The 18,230-nt window shown below is 43.0% G+C and overlaps 1 protein-coding gene across 1 annotated transcript in view; it reads left to right on the forward strand.

Annotated features, from left to right (window-relative positions):
* Positions 1–18,230, forward strand: part of SLC28A3 (solute carrier family 28 member 3) — a 48,057-nt gene that overhangs the window by 11,053 nt on the left and 18,774 nt on the right. Inside the window, exons 2-5 of the mRNA XM_032477498.1 lie at positions 8,921–9,019; positions 12,359–12,441; positions 15,090–15,181; positions 17,162–17,351. Coding sequence (XP_032333389.1) covers positions 8,921–9,019; positions 12,359–12,441; positions 15,090–15,181; positions 17,162–17,351 — 464 coding nt within the window. The remainder of the gene's footprint in view (positions 1–8,920; positions 9,020–12,358; positions 12,442–15,089; positions 15,182–17,161; positions 17,352–18,230) is intronic.

Genomic DNA, 18,230 nt, shown 5'->3' on the forward strand with positions numbered 1-18,230 from the left:
CCTTCATGGCGCCTGTATCTGGCAGCATTAGCAGAGTGGCACCACCAAGTGGACACTGCATGCAGCACCCACTCTCCAGCCTACAGGGGCTTGTCTAATAAGCTGGCACCAGAACTACACTGGAAGCTAATCTGCGTTTCATCTTCTAAAAATACCCAGGACTCTGATGACTTCTGATAGAAAAGTCATACGACATCAGCCTCAGACAATTCAGCAGGATGTTTAACCATCACTCATTCTCTCCTTATTTCAAGAATCTATATGAATGCAATGCTTCATCCTTTATTCCTGGGTATTACTTGATTTCTCCCACTGGTAGGTTTACTGGATGATAATATGATAATATGGACAGAACCAGAACTAAAGCCAGGACCTCCAACTACAAATAAGATTGAAAAGAAAAGGGGGGCGGTCCATATTCTCTCTGATGTATCCATTAATGGCAGCTTCATAACTAAGAGATACATCAGGTGGGGAGTGGGCAGGAAGACCTGGCCGTGGGCTTGAGGAGAAAGGGGCACATTTCTTTCCACAGACTAAGAGGGGGTCGAATTCCTTGTTTGAAATGTATGCAAAAAGATTCAAAAGGCTCCCCACTACATTAAGTTAGTAACTACAAGTAGAAAAAAGAATTCGGATCTGTTGCATAATTTACATCCATGGCGTTGACATTAAGGCGCTGATTAGAACTTGCCACTGGACCTTGCTAGGTTTTTTTTTTTTTCTTGTTTTTTAATGTGTTAATAAAGATGCCTATGTGATATTTGATCACAAATCAATTTTAATATTTGAATAACTGTATTTCAACATAATTGGTTTCCTTTTCATCTATATACTTAATTGTATGTATTTTAAAATATTCTGAAATGGGTCCATCAGCTCTCAACTGTCCTGCTTCAGGCCAGTTCCCAGAAGTGGCACGTAGCTTCAATCACAGTGACAGAACTTCGTTATAGCCACTATAACAGTTTCTAATCCAAAGAATAGGTGAGGAAATATGCCCTTTTCTGGGAAATCGTAGGCCCTGCTAAAAGTCAGAGTTGTATTTCTAGAGGAAATAAGGACAGATAGATCCTGGGCACAACTAGCAGCCTTGGCCACGATACATGTTCTATTCGGGTTATGGCGTTCAGGAGATGTTCATTAGATTCCTATTATTCATTGTTATTTTGGTTTTCCTTTATCCTTACCTGATTTGTCACAGACTTTAGACTTGAAAGAGTTCTCTCAACCTCTTTGTAAATGCATCTCTGGATATTTCTCCGTTTCCTTTGTTAATCTATGTGTTAATCTATTCCTCTTGTACATAGATGGCCATGCTTCACACAGTGTGGGACGGGACCCAATCACTGGCTTCTTTTTGGACGTGTTAATTGAATTTTTTGTCCTCTATTCAGCCTGGATGGATTAAGATGACGGCCACTGCCTGCTTTACCTGAGTCATTTTCAGTTGTGATGGTTGTGATCTGTTATTCCATCTGACTCAGTCAAATCGATGTGCTTGCTCTTAGCTCCTCTCATCACATTTTATGTTGTGACTTTTTAAAAATAATCTTTCCATTGTTTGGTTAGGTGAACGTGTTTGGTTTAGTTTATTTTTGTTTGGTTTCTTCTGAAGACATACTTTTTGTTTGTTTTAGTGGCTCCTTTCTAGTACCAGTTTACGATTATGAGTCATCACAAAATGAGTATATTTTCAGCCTTCCATTATTTTCTTTCCTTTCTTCCTTCACTTGATTTGAGCTGATTACATATCTTTTAGTGTTTATCTTTCATCTCAAACGCTGCTGCTTCTGATCTCCTCCAGCTCCCAGAAATTAAAAGTTGAGGAAATTGGCTTATTTATCCTACCATCTACCTTTTTGTTTTCTTCTCCTTCAGGTGTTGCTCTGACAATCCTTTCCACATTATTAGGGGTTATAATGTTTATAATCTGTTCTGGGGTCTTCATCCCTGGAGTTGTTTTAGATTTTGATTCATTAAAAAGATTTTGATTCATTCATTTTTGATAGTGTATTCATTCAAAATATACTATCACTCCTTTGGCTAAAATTTCTCCATTTATCACTTGTTTGGCTCATTCTTCCTCAAGCAGTTTCTTCATAAAGGCTCACAGAAATCATATGCCATGAGTACTTGCATGTTTAAATTGCTTTTTTTAATCCAACGAATAGAAACCTTCCTCTAATTTTTCTCCTTCAGGTACAGAATTCTGCCTCTTTCCACTTTTCCTTATAACCGCGTACTTAGATTCCCTTTGCCTCTGGCTCACAGAGATCACGAGGGGAGAACGTCATTGGTATTCTGTAGCCCTGACCCCTGGCACCGACACAAAGCTCCCTTCAGAGCATTCAGAGGTGACAGGGAGTTGAGCCAGGGCAGTGTGACAACGAGCCCCAGGCTGGTCAGGTGGTTCCCTCCCACGACACTACTGTTCCTTTTCCTGTCTGTGAACCCACAAAGGCTGTTAAGAAAAACATGAACATCTCACGGAGGAGCAGTCTAGCCGGTACCCATTACCTCACATCAAGGATTACATACACCCAGGACTTGAGCCAGAGGTCACCTGAGCCAAGAACCCCCAGAATCAGCAGGTGAAGATCAGAGGCTTCTGGAACACTGCCTCTGAAAATGCAATCATTCCACAGCAATGCTCATGCAATTTGGAGAAGAACACTAGAGAGAAACAGCCTTAAAATATTTGACACCTGGAGATTTTTTTAAAGCAAAAGAATAAATAAATAAAGGCGGGGGGATGGTCATAATTTGAAGAGATTAGATTCATGAAACAGATGTTGCCTTTTATAAGCCAATTTTCAACAAAAGAGAACAAAGCGACTAAATGCCCCCAGAGCAAGCAAGCAAGTAGCAAAAACTAAACTATAAAATTAACATAAAAGTCAATGAGTACTTACTATGTGTGGCACCAGACTGGTCACACAGTGAAGCTAGGTAAGTGCAGAATGCTATGGTCCCATGTAATAAGGTATGAGGCCCCAAGAAATTAAGGCTGGATTTGAACCCAGGTGTGACCATGGAACCCAAACTTTTTACCATAAGCAGAGCCAATTCATGGAGATAATTTATCAATATTCCAAGCAGCAATCATCTAAGATTTAAGCTGTCACTGCCTACATCTACTTATGTTGCATTTTGGAATTTTAAGTTACTATTTGAGGCATTGATCTAGACTAGTCCCAATCTATGTTCAGAGAAATGGATACAGAAAGGCTAGATCACTTGAAGAAGCTCAGAAAAGCAACAGAAATGGGAGACGTATTACCACCATCTTCACGGAAGACAAGTGGCTTAGACTATTAGAACACAAGGTAATCTTAAAGAGGGAGAGAAAGCAGTCCCATACTAGACCTACCCCATTTGTAGAAACATTATTTTCTCTATTGTTGTAAATTTGACAGTCCCTCTCCCATTCATTCATAAACAGCCATTGAGCACCTCTATGCCTGGCACTGCTCTATGCGCGTGGAATTCAGCAGAGAACAGAGGACAGAGTATCCAGCTTCTCAGCTTACAGTCCAGTGTGGAAAGTACAGATGTACACAGTCCCAAGTCCAAAAGACATGCATTCCCATTTTGCTGCAGGCACTGGGACGCTGACATCCATGGCAACATTTAAGGCATCCTTCCTTCTCAGAATGCACCACCTTGGTTGCTTCTGTTACCGAATTAGATGTGAGGCCTCCCTCTTGAGGCCACAGCTCACCTGAAGGCCCCTGACTCAGTCAGGGGAGTTCCTTCCCACTCAGGTTCAGGCTGCCAGTAATGCAACTGAGCTTGGTGTGAGGAAGACAGGCTTTTAGCCAATGGCCAGAGCATGGAGAAGGGGAGTTCATGCTCTAAAGGCACCTTCTCCCCAGAGGGAGGAGAGTAAGGGAATTTCCAGGGTTAGGAGGCAGACAGGTATCAGGCTCTAGGAAAGGAGTGGAGGTTTCCAGGGGCAGCTGGGGCATGCGCAGTCTTCCACACTCCTTTGCACATGGGAAGAATTGTGCCTACCTGAGTGCAAACCCCCCTCCTTGGGCAGAGATCTTAGCATGGTAATGAAGCAAAGGTAACTCTCGGACACCTCTAGGTTTCACCCACGCAGGCGCCTTCCCATGGTCAAGTCAGAGCCAGCCTGGGGCCACTAACCACTGTCTATATCTCAAAGTATGTATCTCTCACAGTACAGCTATGAAGCATCTTGCCAAACACCAGGTACTTCTGAAACAAACACAGAGTAAATCAGGCAAGTGTCCTTCAGCTCTCAGGGGTTGGTTTGGAAACACAAAGATAAATCAAAGCAAGGAAAGAGGGGAGCCTTAGGCGATCCTGCCCTCCATCCTGGATGCAGCCATTTCAGTCTGGTTTTGCTGCAGGCCTTCGTGGCATCCTGTTGATAAAACACAGCTAGCCTGTATGATTAAAAACCAGTGTCTGTGCCTGGGGCCTAGGCTGCATAGCTTGGGTGACACTTCCAGGCAGTTTGCATTACAGGTGTACAGAGAGGTGGAAATAAATACATACTTACATATATACATATATACACACAGAGGAAAAAAATAAACTACTTTGATCATGAATCTAAATCTGTTCTGAAGGTATAAAGCCCTCCACCTAAGGTATCTTATCAAACACCTCCTAGAACCTTCTGTGTAATGTCAAGCCCTAGAACAGAGTACAGAATTTCACAGCAATGCCTCAGGGTCTTTGTCAACATCACTTTGCCCGCTGGGAAACCCATCTTTCATAAACCCATATGATCTAAATCCTACCACAGGTTAGGAGCAAAGTCTCCTCTGGTGACGTTTCCTGTTCTTGACCCAGGTCTCAAAGCCTGGCTGTGCCCCCTCAGCAAGGCAAGTCCCCCCAAGGCCAAGCACCCGGGGCCAGAGCAGTTTCTACCAGGAAGGTAGAAGGGAAGGCCCCACCCCCACCCCCACCGCGCATAGGGATGTTGAGTCTGCAGCAGAGAAATAAATCTGGGTGGGGAAACGGAAGCCACATTGTCCAGGCAGGGCCACAGTGGGAAGGAGAGACGGAGTGAGTGGATCAGACACAGCTGGAAGAAGGAAGAACGTCAAACCAGCCATGAGGACATGACCTGCCCCCACTGCAGGTGTGCGCATGTGTTATTTAAAGGGCAGAGCTGACTTATAACCAGTCTATGGGGTGGGAAGGCCACTGTGCTGGTGTGAGAAGTGACCACCAGCACCTAAATATAGTTTAAATGTGGCCACAAGCATTTCTGGTATTTTTAGTACCTCTGTCATTTCTACTCTTGTCTTTTAATAATCTACAGTTCAAATCAAGTTTTCTTAATGAAAAAGGAATTCCACCACTTTGCCTTTAGCCATGCCCGAGGCCAAAGGGTCTTGGCCCAAGGGCCAAACTCTGTGAGCACAATATGGCCTGGGGTTGGAAAGTCTGAGTTCAGATTCCATCTCATCTACTTCTGGCTGTGCACTCCGAGTCAGGTAACTTATTTATCTTTGCCTTAGTTTCCTCATTTGTGAAAAAGGGTATCACAGGCTTCCTAGGATCAGGTACAAAACGCTTCCTAGGATCCAGTCAAGGGGTTCATGCAGTGTCTTGTACCTACTAAATATTATGTAAGTCCAGGTGCATATAGAAGCAAAAGCCAGAAGTAATAAGGGAGATGCTTGTTTCCTGCAGATAGGTCAGGAGGCGGGTAGTAAAGTACAGAGCCAGAGTGGGAGCACAGTTAGAGGTTTTCAGGGACCCACGTCCCCCTGCAGTTCACCACTCTGTCATCAATAGGATGGGACCTTGTGTTCACAGCCCAGCTGGAACCATCCACACACCAGGCAGCAGGGCAGAGGAGGGGATCAGAGGGACAGAGAGTACCTGCCTGCCATCTCTTAAGGAGTGTCCCCAAGCCGCCCCACTCAGGGCTCCACTTCTCTCTGCATTTCACTGGCCAGGGTCTAGTTAAAAAGGGAAGCTTGGAATCACAGCCTTTACTCTGGGTGGCCATGTGTTCAGCTAAAATTCTATAGAAGGGGACACTCACCACAAATAGAGGGGGGAGGTGATTTCAGTTTTTAGAACTCCTATGTTCTAGAAGTTACATGGGTTAGAAACTGAATGAAAGGGAGAAATTAGTATCAAAGACCTCTATCCACCTGTACCCCCGGTAACATCCACTGCAGCTCTGTCGTTGCTGGAACAGCATGGAAATGCATGATCAAAAATATACGTAGGGAAAAAAAAAAAAAAACTCAGCCACCCTGTGCTCCTGGTTCAAAGATCTGCCCCTCAGAACGGGCTCCATCCAGGATCATCACCCTTAGTACACCCAGCAACCAACGCTAAGTAGAGAAATTCCAAGTGGTACTGTCAACTGCTAAGAAATATTCATACACGACACCCACCCATTGTTATCCATTCAGTGGACAGGTGTGCGCTCAGAATACTGTCATGCTTGTAGGAGTCGAGTGTACTAAGGTATCTATTAATCTGAATTGCTAAATAGATGGAAAGAAACAATGGGCTAAGAAGTCGTTGTGGGCCAACTGTTACAGTCCCCACGACTCCAGTTTAAAAAGAAGCAGGGAAACAGGTGTTTTGAGGGTCATTTTTTAGGCACCAGTTAACACCCACAACACCCCCATTGTTTCTGTTGGAAATCATCAACTGGGAGATACTGTTCTTCCCAAAAATGCTAAAAAGCGAAGGCGTGCATTCTGCTGGGGTAAAACAACACCATTGCATGTTACAAAATACATCCAGAGGTGCTCTTGTGGCCATTTATGCCCGCCCTCCCCCCAGCCAACCCTCGCCCTCCCACCCTCACTCCTCCCTCTTTCATTAACCGTAAAAAGGCAGGCTCCACCCTCACGTTCCACAAGTAAGTCTACGATCCTGCCACCAGGTGGCAGGAATAATCAGCATCAAGAAGCTGAACCTCTTCCTGGAAGCAGAAAACGTCAGGGTTCTGGAAGGGACCATAAGAACACCAAGTTGAAACTGTGCTGTCTAGATGGGTGGACGGGGGTGTGGGAAGCTGTGGGCTGGCCAGTGTCACATGTGTAACTCGGGACCTGAAGGGCCAAGCCCCCGCAGTTACCTGCGTCTTGTTTTTCCGCCAACACTTGCTGGGTTGTATTTTTAACTAAAGGAAAATTTCAGCATCTATGAAAGTAGGACCAGCAAAATAAGTCCCTAGGTACCCATCAGCCAGCATCAGCAATTAGCCACACTTTGTCATCTTTCCATACTATATACATTGTCCCCCACACACCACTGTATTTTGACACCAAGTATCTAGAGGTACTACTAGATAGTACAAAGTTAAAACCACCATGGTTCACTAATTCAACAAATAATTTTTAGTGTCTGCTATGCACAAGGAACTGGGCTAAAGTAAGATATAAGCACCTATAACACAAAAAAGCAGCTTGGCCACAAAACTATGCATAAATCTTATGTGTGTGCTGGAAGTTAGACTTTATTCACATTTATACACTCCAGTGTTTCAATAAACAGAACGTGACACAAGTTGGAATTGCATTTTTTCCTAAATCTGTGTGGCCAGCCAGAGATCTAAAGTTAAAATCAAAGTCATATACTTGTTCCTTTTTCAAAGACAAGGTCACAGTCGACAGGGCTAACAGGGAACATTTCTTGAAAAGATGCAGGCACCTATCCAACACCGTTTATCTATCTATTGTTTATCCATCTATTGCCTTACTTGGAATGAAGTACCATATAAAAAGCCAAGTTGGGATGAGATGGGAGAAAGACTGGACCCACCCAGAAGAGGCAAAGAAAAATGAACCATGCGTCTGTCACATGTAACACTTCGTAAACCCAACATTAAGAATAAAATTATCCTGCCTATGGTTTACTATACTTTGTTTTGTTTTATAATTTGAAAGTCTGTGTGATATGATGGAAGAGAGATTGAAAACCCGCAGCCTCATCTCAGCTCTGCTTATTAGAAAGTTATGTGATCCAGATCGAGCAACTCTCTTCCTCTCTATCTTCCACAAGTTGGACCACACCAATCTTTTCTATCATTAAACATAAAACCTAACATAAAAATCATCCACGATTCAAATATAAATAATGACTTTCAGTACAACACATGCATCTTTCAGGTCATCCCAGTCCTGGCTGAACCATGCTTTGTCTTTAAATTTTGTCATATAAGGAAATGCCATTATTCCATAATTTTACAGGATAGCGGAGGGAATACGGCAAGTGCAGGGCAGGACAACTTGGCCTGGGCCCAGAGAAGGGCACATAGTTCTGTCTGGCTGGGTGTTCATTCATGGTGCCTGCAAGGGAGCAGAGCAAGATAAATGAGCACGAGCGTAGAGCTCTGACCCGTGCCAAGGAGGGTGCAACTGACTCTGGAGGCCAGGAGACTCATTTTGTTACGTAGGAAGAGTAGCATAGAAGGAATTTATAGACAGATCTGGAGGAAAGAAAGATCAGAAGCAGAGAAACACGTTTAATCAAAGAACTAGAAATATGCAAAACATTTAGGCATTTGTGAATCTTGTTCTTAAAGCATTCATATCTTTAGGGAAAAAAATATAAGTGAAATATAAGTGATCCAAAATTTTAACTAAAACATATTTTTGGCACCAGCAACTTTATGTAATGTAAGAGCATATTAGAAAAAAAAAGGACTTACATCTAGATTAAGATAATTTTCTTTCTCCTTATGTTGCTTCCATAGATAGTAAATGGTCAAAATTTTTAAAATTATCTATGTTTCTTTATAAGCCAAGACTCACTTGTTCTTTCTTTAATCAGCTGATTCATCTAAACACATCTAAATTCGTCCTTGCCTTCCCGTCTCTCAAAAGTCTTCTAGGTATCATTCATTGAAAGAACATTTGTTTTTTGGCTCTGAAATTTTATTTTTGCAATCTGTACTTTTTCTTAGAATGAAGAAGACTTTTCTGAAAACCAGAACACATCAGGAAATGACAAGTCAGTAAGCAGCAGAGTTGTGCAAAACAGAGAGCATGAGAACAGTGAGCAGGTACGGCTGGAAAGCAGTGAGTGCATCTATCACCATGGTAACTGCCGTGCAACAGCTCTGGGGACGCAAAGCACGGTGCTCAGCTGGCACGCAGCGGAATGAGTTAAATGGTAATGAATGTGTGAGGCACAGGCATGAGGAAGACACGCATGCCCAAACAAAGGTGCTGTGTTTATGCATCTGTCCTCAGAGTTCTCAGATGGGGACACTACCCAGGCTTTCTCCGACACTTCACTGTTACAGATTCCAGATTCCATCCTGAGGCAGAGAGCACTGTCTTCAACAAAAATATCTCAATATATAGCAAATGAGCCAGACAAGAGGAAGGTTCTAAGATGTGGTTCTAAAACCTGTCCGTCACATCCTAGGATTCCTCAGTGACACTTACACGTACACAGCAAGCTGAGGTGCTCTGTGACAACACCATCTCTTATTTCTTTTGTATGTTAAATTCGTGGTAGGATCTCTCTTTCTCTCTTTTTTCCTGAAAATATCTCTATTATGTGTTCACTTTTGAAGGATATTTTCAGTGAGTATGGGATTTTTTTTAATTTTTAAAATTTTTAAATTGAAGTGTAGTTGGTGTGCAATATTATAGAAAGTTACAGGTGTAAGACTCTCATTTGAAGTAAGCTTTCTGCTGCTAAAAAGTGAGCAAATTATCCATGTATATCATCCTTTAAAAAGTAATATCGGGTGCCATTTATTGGAGGGAGTTGACTCTGGATAAAAGAATAATTTATTTGAAGTAAAAAATGTGGGAAATGATTGCAGCAAAATTTGGAAGACAAAAAAATGACCTGTAATTCCAGAAAAAAAGTCAGTGCCTAACATATTGGAATACAGCTTGCTTTAATACAAGTAGGTATTAAACATCCACATGCATGTGTCACCTTTATGGGGATCATACTTTCATATGATTTGCTAATTGTCTCATTCAATTGATACATTATAAGGGGCTCTTATCACTAAATATTCTCCAACCAAAAAAGGAGAAAAAGATACTTCTATTCACACAAAAAGCTGCACATGGGTGTTTATAGCAGCTTTATTCATAATTGTCAAAACCTGGAAGCAACCAAGATGTCCTTCAGTAGGTGAACAGATAAATAAAACTATGGTCCATCCAGACAAGGGAATATTATTCAACACTAAAAACAAATGAGCTACCAAGACATGAAAAGACATGGGGAGCATTACAGGTGTGTTACTAAGTGGCAGAAGCAAACTGAGAAGGCTACATACTGTGTGGTTCCAACTACATGACCTTCCGGAAAAGGCAAAATGTGGAGACAGTAAAAAGATCACTGATTGCCAAGAATGGAGGGAGGAATGAATAGGCTCAGAGGACTTTTAGGGCAGTGAAAATACTCTGTATGATACTACGATGGTTGATAGATGTTATTGAACATTTGTACAAACCCACAGAACGTAAAACACCAAGAGCGAGCCCTAATGTAAACCATGGACTTTGGCGTTTCACCGCTTGTGACAAATGTACCACTCTGGGGGGAGAAGTCAATAAAGCGGGAGGCTGTCTGGAGGCAGGGAGTGGGGGGGATGGTGGGGTGGAAAGGCATGGGAAATCTCTGCACCTTCACTTCAGCTTTGCTCTCAAAAGTCTTTTTTTTTTAAATTGTTTCATCCAAAAATTAAAGAACAAAAAAATTAGGTATTACGGTAAACAGAAATATGAAGAGTGAGAAGCAGCTACTGGATTTGGCAACAGTGGTCCTCGGGTGACCATGGCAGAAGCCATAAGTAGAAGTCTGGCCCCAGGGAGGTGAGAAGTGAGCGGGATGTGAGGGAGTGTCGCTAAACGTAAGGGTAACTCTTTCAAGTGAAGGGAGGGTACACGTCCCATAACTGTGGGGTCAGGCAGGTTTTGTTGTTACTTTGCTCTGCTTTAAAGATGAGAAAGAGGGAGGGTGTATAGCTCAAGTGGTAGAGCGCTATGCTTAGCATGTACAAGGTCGTGGGTTCAATTCCCAGTACCTCCTATAAAAATAAATAAACCTAATTGCCTCCCCTCACTGCCAAAATAAAATAATACAATAATAAATAAAGATGAGAAAGAGTTGGCAAAACCAGAAAAGAAGACAATAGTGGGTCTAGACATTTCATATAGTAGGCAACGTGGGACAACTTCTCTGTAAGAAAATAATAATTATGATCATTTAAATCAAAAATTTACCAGACTTGGACTGTTGACCAAGCCAGGTGTTAGATGGGGAAATGAGTAAGGCCTCTCTCCACCCTTGACCTCAGCAGCTGCGGCATGGACTCGGCTGGACTGCCCTGCGATTACACCCTCACATTCCCAGTACCTGAGGCCCAGCCCAGAATATGAACAGAGTCTAGGTCAGAGCGTGATGCGAGTTTGGCATCCAAGGACTGTATGATCTCTGAGGATCCTTTCAGCTCAGAGATGTGCTAATAACTCATTTCTATGTTTTTTGTTAAAGTAAAGAGAATCAAAGGCCTCATGGGAATATGACAAAAAACCCAAAGCTGAGATTCGGCACTTTACCTCTTAGGGCGTGTTCAAAACTGCTCCACAGCGGCACACGTCCTCCCTGCCTTCCCTTGCCTTTGCTCACAATAGCTGGGCCTGTTTGAGACATTATTGCAAAATTGTGGGGAGGAGGGCAGGATATCCTCTACACCATCACAAGACTAGGGTGGGTCATGGATATTTAAGAACTCAAATAGTACCTGGAAAGGCTGGCCATGAAACACAGCCCAGGTATGCACTTCGCTCAATTAATCAGAGCAAGGCAAGGGCTAGCTCTAATTGTTGAAATAGCTCCCTTCAATCCAACTGATAGGAGAACCCCAGTTTCCGAGGGTAGCTTAACAGCTCTTGATGAGGCTGAACAAGTGTTCACATTAGCAGACCAAGCCTCGGGCTGCCAGGAAAATAGAACCAGCCTTGGTCTCCAGCGTTTGAAAACTGGGCCCGGCAGAGAACATAAAGGGAGATTTGTGCAGCCCCTGGTATTAATTTCACTTAGCACTTGCCTGAAAACAGGGCAGGAGTTAAATGATTACAGTAGAGACAGGAACAAAAAGCAGAGATGTTAGCCTGTTCCCTGAAGAAATGGAGAAAATACCAGTGGCTCCTCTTGAAGTGAAGGGAGAAATGTGTGTGAGCCTGGGTTTTCGGTGACAAGGGGAAAAATGTCTCTGCCGTAGGTAATTGGAGTCAGCATCTTGCATAATAATTTCAAAGGACCTTTTGGCAAAATTTCTTCGCCAAAATTCTGAGCAAAAGAGATCAGAGTCCATCTTGCTCAGTATTCTCATTATTCCATCTTTGTTCCAACGTTTGATTTCCAGGGCGAAGAGCAAGTCGCGATTGAGCAGGATTCCCCAAGGAAGGATGGAGATGAGGAGGACGAGCAAGACACTCATCAGGAAGGGTAAAAACTTAAACCGGAGGAGTAACCACACCGAGCTCCTAAACAAAGTGGTTTTGCCACTTTTTTTTTTATTCTCATCTAATTTTTAACATGAATTATGATTTATCAGAGATGGTCAGCACCAATCCCCTCTCCCTACTATCCAACTAACTTTTCAGAAACATTGATGGAGCTCTAGGATAATCAACAAGTAAATTCCAACTGCTGATGTCCTGGGAACCCAACATCCAGCACAATCTTCTAATTAAAGGTGTAAATTGCCAACTAACTTCTCTAGTCCATACAAAAGTAGTTAATTCATCTTCTCAATTTTCAATCAATAAGCAATTGATTTCTCAAAGCCCAATTCACTTGAAATGCCAACAAAACTTGCTCTTGCCTTGTTCGGTATCATGAAAATACCCCAAGTCCTTATCACCCACTAGCAGGAAAGGCAAGTTATTATTTTTATGTTTTTTGGATCAGAAAAATTAAGCTCGGAAAACTGACTGACCGAAAGTTCGTCAGCTGGAGTGGAACAAATCTAATTTAAATGTCAGCTTCTGATTCCTAGACCAAGATTGTGTGGTACTTGATCATAACACTAAAGTATTTGTAAATTTTCTGAATTCCTCTTTAAATATGATTTAAATTCCTAAGTTTCTGAGGAAACTTGTTTTCATGTATGAGAAGAGATCTCTGGCATTGGTCAGAATTAGGACTGGAGGCTCTTGTCACATATACATCATCAAAAATATTTTACCTCCTTGGAAACCTGAACTTGGTTTCATCCTTCATTTTACTCTATGAATCTCTGACCCTGGGGACTGAGAGATTCTCCTGGGTAGTCAGAGGTACTCAGGTTTCATCAATATTAATGGGATGGAAAACGACCACCAGGAGACGGAGAATTGTGCAGCCTAGGTAATCAAATGGCCGAAGCGTCTATTTCTAGCTACTTCATTTTATGCAGCGTCAGATTGCCGTAATGGCCTATACACATTCCCCGCAATTAAAAAAATTTGATAAATTCAACCCAAAATAGATGAGTGCGCCGTATTCAACATTGCCCTCCACCAGCGCTACTTTTTAACACTGTATCCACAACTGAAGATAATGTATTATCAGCCTTTCCTAGATTAGACCATGAAAACATTTAGTCTTTACTACTCTAACATTCCCTCAATATCTTCTAGGTCAGTCTTTCTAATCCTCAGTGCACACATTCACACACATACGTAAGACAAAAGCTTCATGAAATAATGTCTGCCATCACTCTGTGTGATACACCCTGAGATAGCCTACTCTTTTGTTTAACAATGGTTATCATGCAGAGTGACTGACTTCCCAACCCACTGATGGGTCTCAACCCACACCTGTGAAAGATTGTTCCAGAAAAGCAATACACACTCCCATTTCATGTATCTAATAATTCAACAAAAGCCTGCCAAGCACTCAGTGTCCACAGTGCTGGTGTTGTGGGGCTCACAGAAATCCATTCTCCACAAAGTTACAGTCAGTTAAGGCTTCGTAACAAAACACACTCAAAGGCGACAGTAGGACTAGATTGCAGAGGAATGCCTCTGTCTAAGGAAATGCAGGAAGGCTCTGTAGACATGAAAGGCTTGAGCTGTGCCCTGAAACTTGAAAGGGGCTGACACTTGGACTTTGGGGCATCACTGCTGGAGGGAAGGGAACTGGAGGCCTTCACCAAAAGGAGGGGAGGTTCCAGCTGGGGGCTGAGGCCTTTAAGATCCTTGAGATTAAGAATCTTCTGGACGACAAAGTGATTATTTCAGAAATCCTGTCCAGTGGCCTGGAAGTGGTCATGATTAATGGGCAAGAAAATCCCTTCCACTTGGCCTAAAGTGGGAGAAGGAGAGGCCTCCGTTAGAAGGCACATTGAAGAAAGAGGCAGGTGCAGGGAAGCCTGCTCTCAGAGCAGGCATGGTGGGGCCCAGGAACACCCAGGAGAAGTAGAGGGCCGTCATCCTCAGGATGGCCCTGTGGCCTCTCCACACTCCTCACTGGTGGACACCGTCCTCCCTGGAAGAAGTGATCAGAGGCTCAGGTTGCTCACACACTACACACCACCCTGTAACAAAGCTCTGGGCAGAAGCAAAGACAACACCAATTCCAGAACCTTCTGAGAAAGCTATATTACAACTCATCAGTTAATAGCCCTGAAATCCTACTTTACATTTCAGGCATCTTGTGAAGCCCATCAGCCTCCAGCTAAAGAGGGTGGTGACCGCAGACAGGGAATAACCAGCTTGCTCAAACTTTGGGACCCAGAGGCGATGAGAGTTCATTGGATTTTAATTTTTTTTTTTAAGTCAGAGTTTTGCATGAGAGCTTAAATGCTAATGGAGGTCCTCCTATCCCAGTGAGAAACACTCTCATCCTATGATTTAGTTCCAGACCACATTTTCTGCATTTCAAACTACTTGGAGCTTGGCACATCCGTTCAGCAAAGGTTGATCCCAGCCTTGGCTGATTTTAATCTAAAATGAAATGAATTTCTTATTTCTATTTTGTAGGACACACACATCGTGCATTTGTTTGCTGCTTATTTGATTCACAAAGCCTCACCTAGCTTTAGTGGGCCGTGGTTAGTTCGTGCATATGGTGGTGACTTTTGCCTGCCTTCTTGCTTTTGTGTTTTACAGGTGCCTGGAAAGGAAGTGTGGTACAGTTTGTGATTTTTGTAAGAAACACAAAACCACCCTTCAGTACATCATCTGGGGCATTTTAATACCAAGTAAGTAACCAAAGGTAGTGGCCTCTTTTCCAGGATCCCTCAACTATTACCTTTCTGTAGAAAACAAATAAATCTTCCCTTTCCCCTGGACTTCAATGAATCATCCAGAGAGGAGAGAATTTAATCAAGAGGCCCCCAAGTGTTGGGTCTCAGCTTGGAAAGCCCATGTAGATAGTCCCCCTGCCTGTTTATGCAGCCAGCGGCTGATTTTTTAGGTCACTTGCTCTAATGACCTTTGTTATTGTGGTTTGGACTTGAGGGCTGGATAATGCAAATTCAGGTAACTGGAAAACAGAGTGATAATCACAAGGCAGAAACCTAACTGAAGGGGTGATATGAGTAATCAATTGATACTTTATCTGCACACAACATGGGGAGAAGTCTCAGGTCACTCCTCTCACCTGAAAGCAGGACCAGAGATGTCTTCAGAGATGAGCAGGTGTCCTGTTTTAATTCCCTCTAAAGCAAAGGGGTCTGGTCCCATTTCAAGGAACACTCCTGTCTATAAAATGTGAACCCTCTCACCCAAGTCCACAGACATTAATCCAAGCCCCCTGCCCCAGGAGGTCAGTGAGTTTTTCTGGTGCTCACACAGCCAGCACAGGTAGCAGCAGGGTTTAAGGTTTCTCTGCACCAGTCTGGATAGCATTTTGCAGACCACACTCAAAACCGCACAGCTGCGCCACTGTAGCACAAAGTGAGCAGATGGTGTGGCTGTGTGCCCATGTGACTTTATTCATAGAATACAAATGCAAATGTACAAATACAACTGTACTTGCCACCTGCAGAAACAAGTGGTAGGCCAAATCTAACTTGCAGACAAAGCCGTGTTTGCTGACCTTTAATGGAAATCCTTGTTGTTCTTATCCTAGAATCTCCTCTCCAGAAGCCTTCTCCTTGGTGATCACACCTCACCATCCCCACCCCATTTTCCTTTAGAGAATCTGTGGTACTTAGAGATTGTTGTGTGGCACTCAAAGATTTTCCTACTCAAGCTTAGGCCAAATCTGAGCTGCGAACCAAGAGAATCCATACTTTTCTTGCCAGTGGTCACTTTAGTGCCTGGCCTTTCTCTGCAGGCTCACCTGCTGAGTGTGAATATCAGAAAAAGTTAGTACTAAGCAAGACACTCAATGATCAAGCAACAAGATTCACGAATTCAGAAGGTTCTTTAAGGAAAATGTCCTAGCACCCTGTCCTCCTAGCAAACTTGGTGACACTTAAAAAAATGTATAATGATACTATATACAGAAAACCCAAAAGACTCCACACAAAAACTAGTAGAGCTGATAAACGAATTCAGCAAGGTAGAAGGATACAAGATTAACATACAGAAATCTGTTGCATTTCTTTACATTAACAATGAAACTTCAGAAAAGGAAATATATACAATGGAATACTACTCAGCCATAAAAAAAGAATAAAATAATGCCATTTGTAGCAACATGGATGGACCTGGAGATTGTCATACTAAGTGAAGTAAGCCAGAAAGAGAAAGAAAAATACCATGTAATATCACTTATATGTGAAATCTTTTTAAAAATGAGACAAATGAACTTATCTACAAAACAGAAACAGATTCACAGACATAGAAAACAAAATCGTGGTTACCCAGGGGAAGGGGGTGGAGGTAGAGGGATAATTTGGGAGTTTGGGATTTGCAGGTACTAACTACTATGTGTAAAATAGACAAATAGCAAGATCCTGCTGTTTAGGACAGGGAACTATATCCAATACCTAGTTACAGCCTATAATGAAAAAGAATATGAAAAGGTATATATATATATATATGAACCACTATGCTGTACACCAGAAATTAACACAACTTTGTAAACCGACTATACTTCAATTTTTAAAATGTGCATATATATTCATTGTTTTCCTGACTGAACTTGCCCTTGGCTGAGCCAGATCAGTGCTGGAGGCTGGTGTCTAGTCGATGTTGGTGACATTCACTGTTTGCATTTGCTTCCTGGGCAGGTTACCTGGCTCTGGTGATTGCAGCCTGTGTGCTGAACTTCCACAGAGCCCTCCCTCTTTTCGTGATCACAGTGGTGGTCATCTTCTTTGTGGTCTGGGATCACTTCATGGCCAAATATGAGTCTCGGATCGACAAGTTCCTGTCCCCTGGCAGAAGGCTTCTGGACAGCCACTGGTTCTGGCTGAAGTGGTAAATGCAGTTAGTCCTCTTACTGCGGTCGAGAGGGATGTTAGTTTTTTTCAATACTGTCCCAAAGACTTGTTCTGAAATTGCTTCCTTATTTATGGGATACTGAAGCTAGAAAGAACCTTAGGGAATAATCTGTTTAAAATGTCTTCATTTTACAAGCAGGACAGCAAGGCCCAGATAAGGCAGTGATTCATTCAGGATGTGCTCAAATGTCCCTACAAACTGCCTTAATTTTAAGCATCACTAAATGGTAAACTGTTGTCCAAAAGTTGGGTCAGTTTTGGCTTAGAAAGGTGACTTTCTGCTTTGAGCATGAAGCCAGCCTCCTTGGGAGGAAGAGTCTGTGAGCTGTTAAAGCCAACTCTCTCTTGTAGGACCCCACGTCCTGCAGGTGAATAGCCACTGTTTTAATTTCAGCCTCTCTCTGTGGGATCTCCTTGATCTCTAGGTGGCCCTATGGGGTAGGTAGGACTCAGGACCAATTCTCCCAAGCATGGCCCACATGGGATCCACCAGGAAAGTTTACACATTGTTGGCCTAATAAACCGGGGTTGTGCAATCCCAGCAGAGCATCCTCTCTGGCGCTGCCACCAAGTGAGTCAGCCCTGTCATGCCCACTAGATCCCCAGGGACTCAGAACCCAATCTACAGTCTGACTTAGCTCTCTGAGGCCTGGGTGAGGCCCCCCAATGCAGAAGACACATTTCAAGTTTCTCCTTAAAGGGAAGAAGGTAACACTTCACCCGTCTCCCAAAACGGAGGTGAGGAGTCCCAGTAGCTCTCACAAAGAAACCACCAGACTTCCTCTCCAAACATCCTTTCTCCTCTCCAGCCTCTTTAAATATCCTTGAACCGGCAAAGGGCCCAAGAGTTGTGGAG

This window comes from Camelus ferus, chromosome 4 (genome assembly GCF_009834535.1).
Source record: "Camelus ferus isolate YT-003-E chromosome 4, BCGSAC_Cfer_1.0, whole genome shotgun sequence".
Classification (NCBI taxonomy): domain Eukaryota; kingdom Metazoa; phylum Chordata; class Mammalia; order Artiodactyla; family Camelidae; genus Camelus; species Camelus ferus.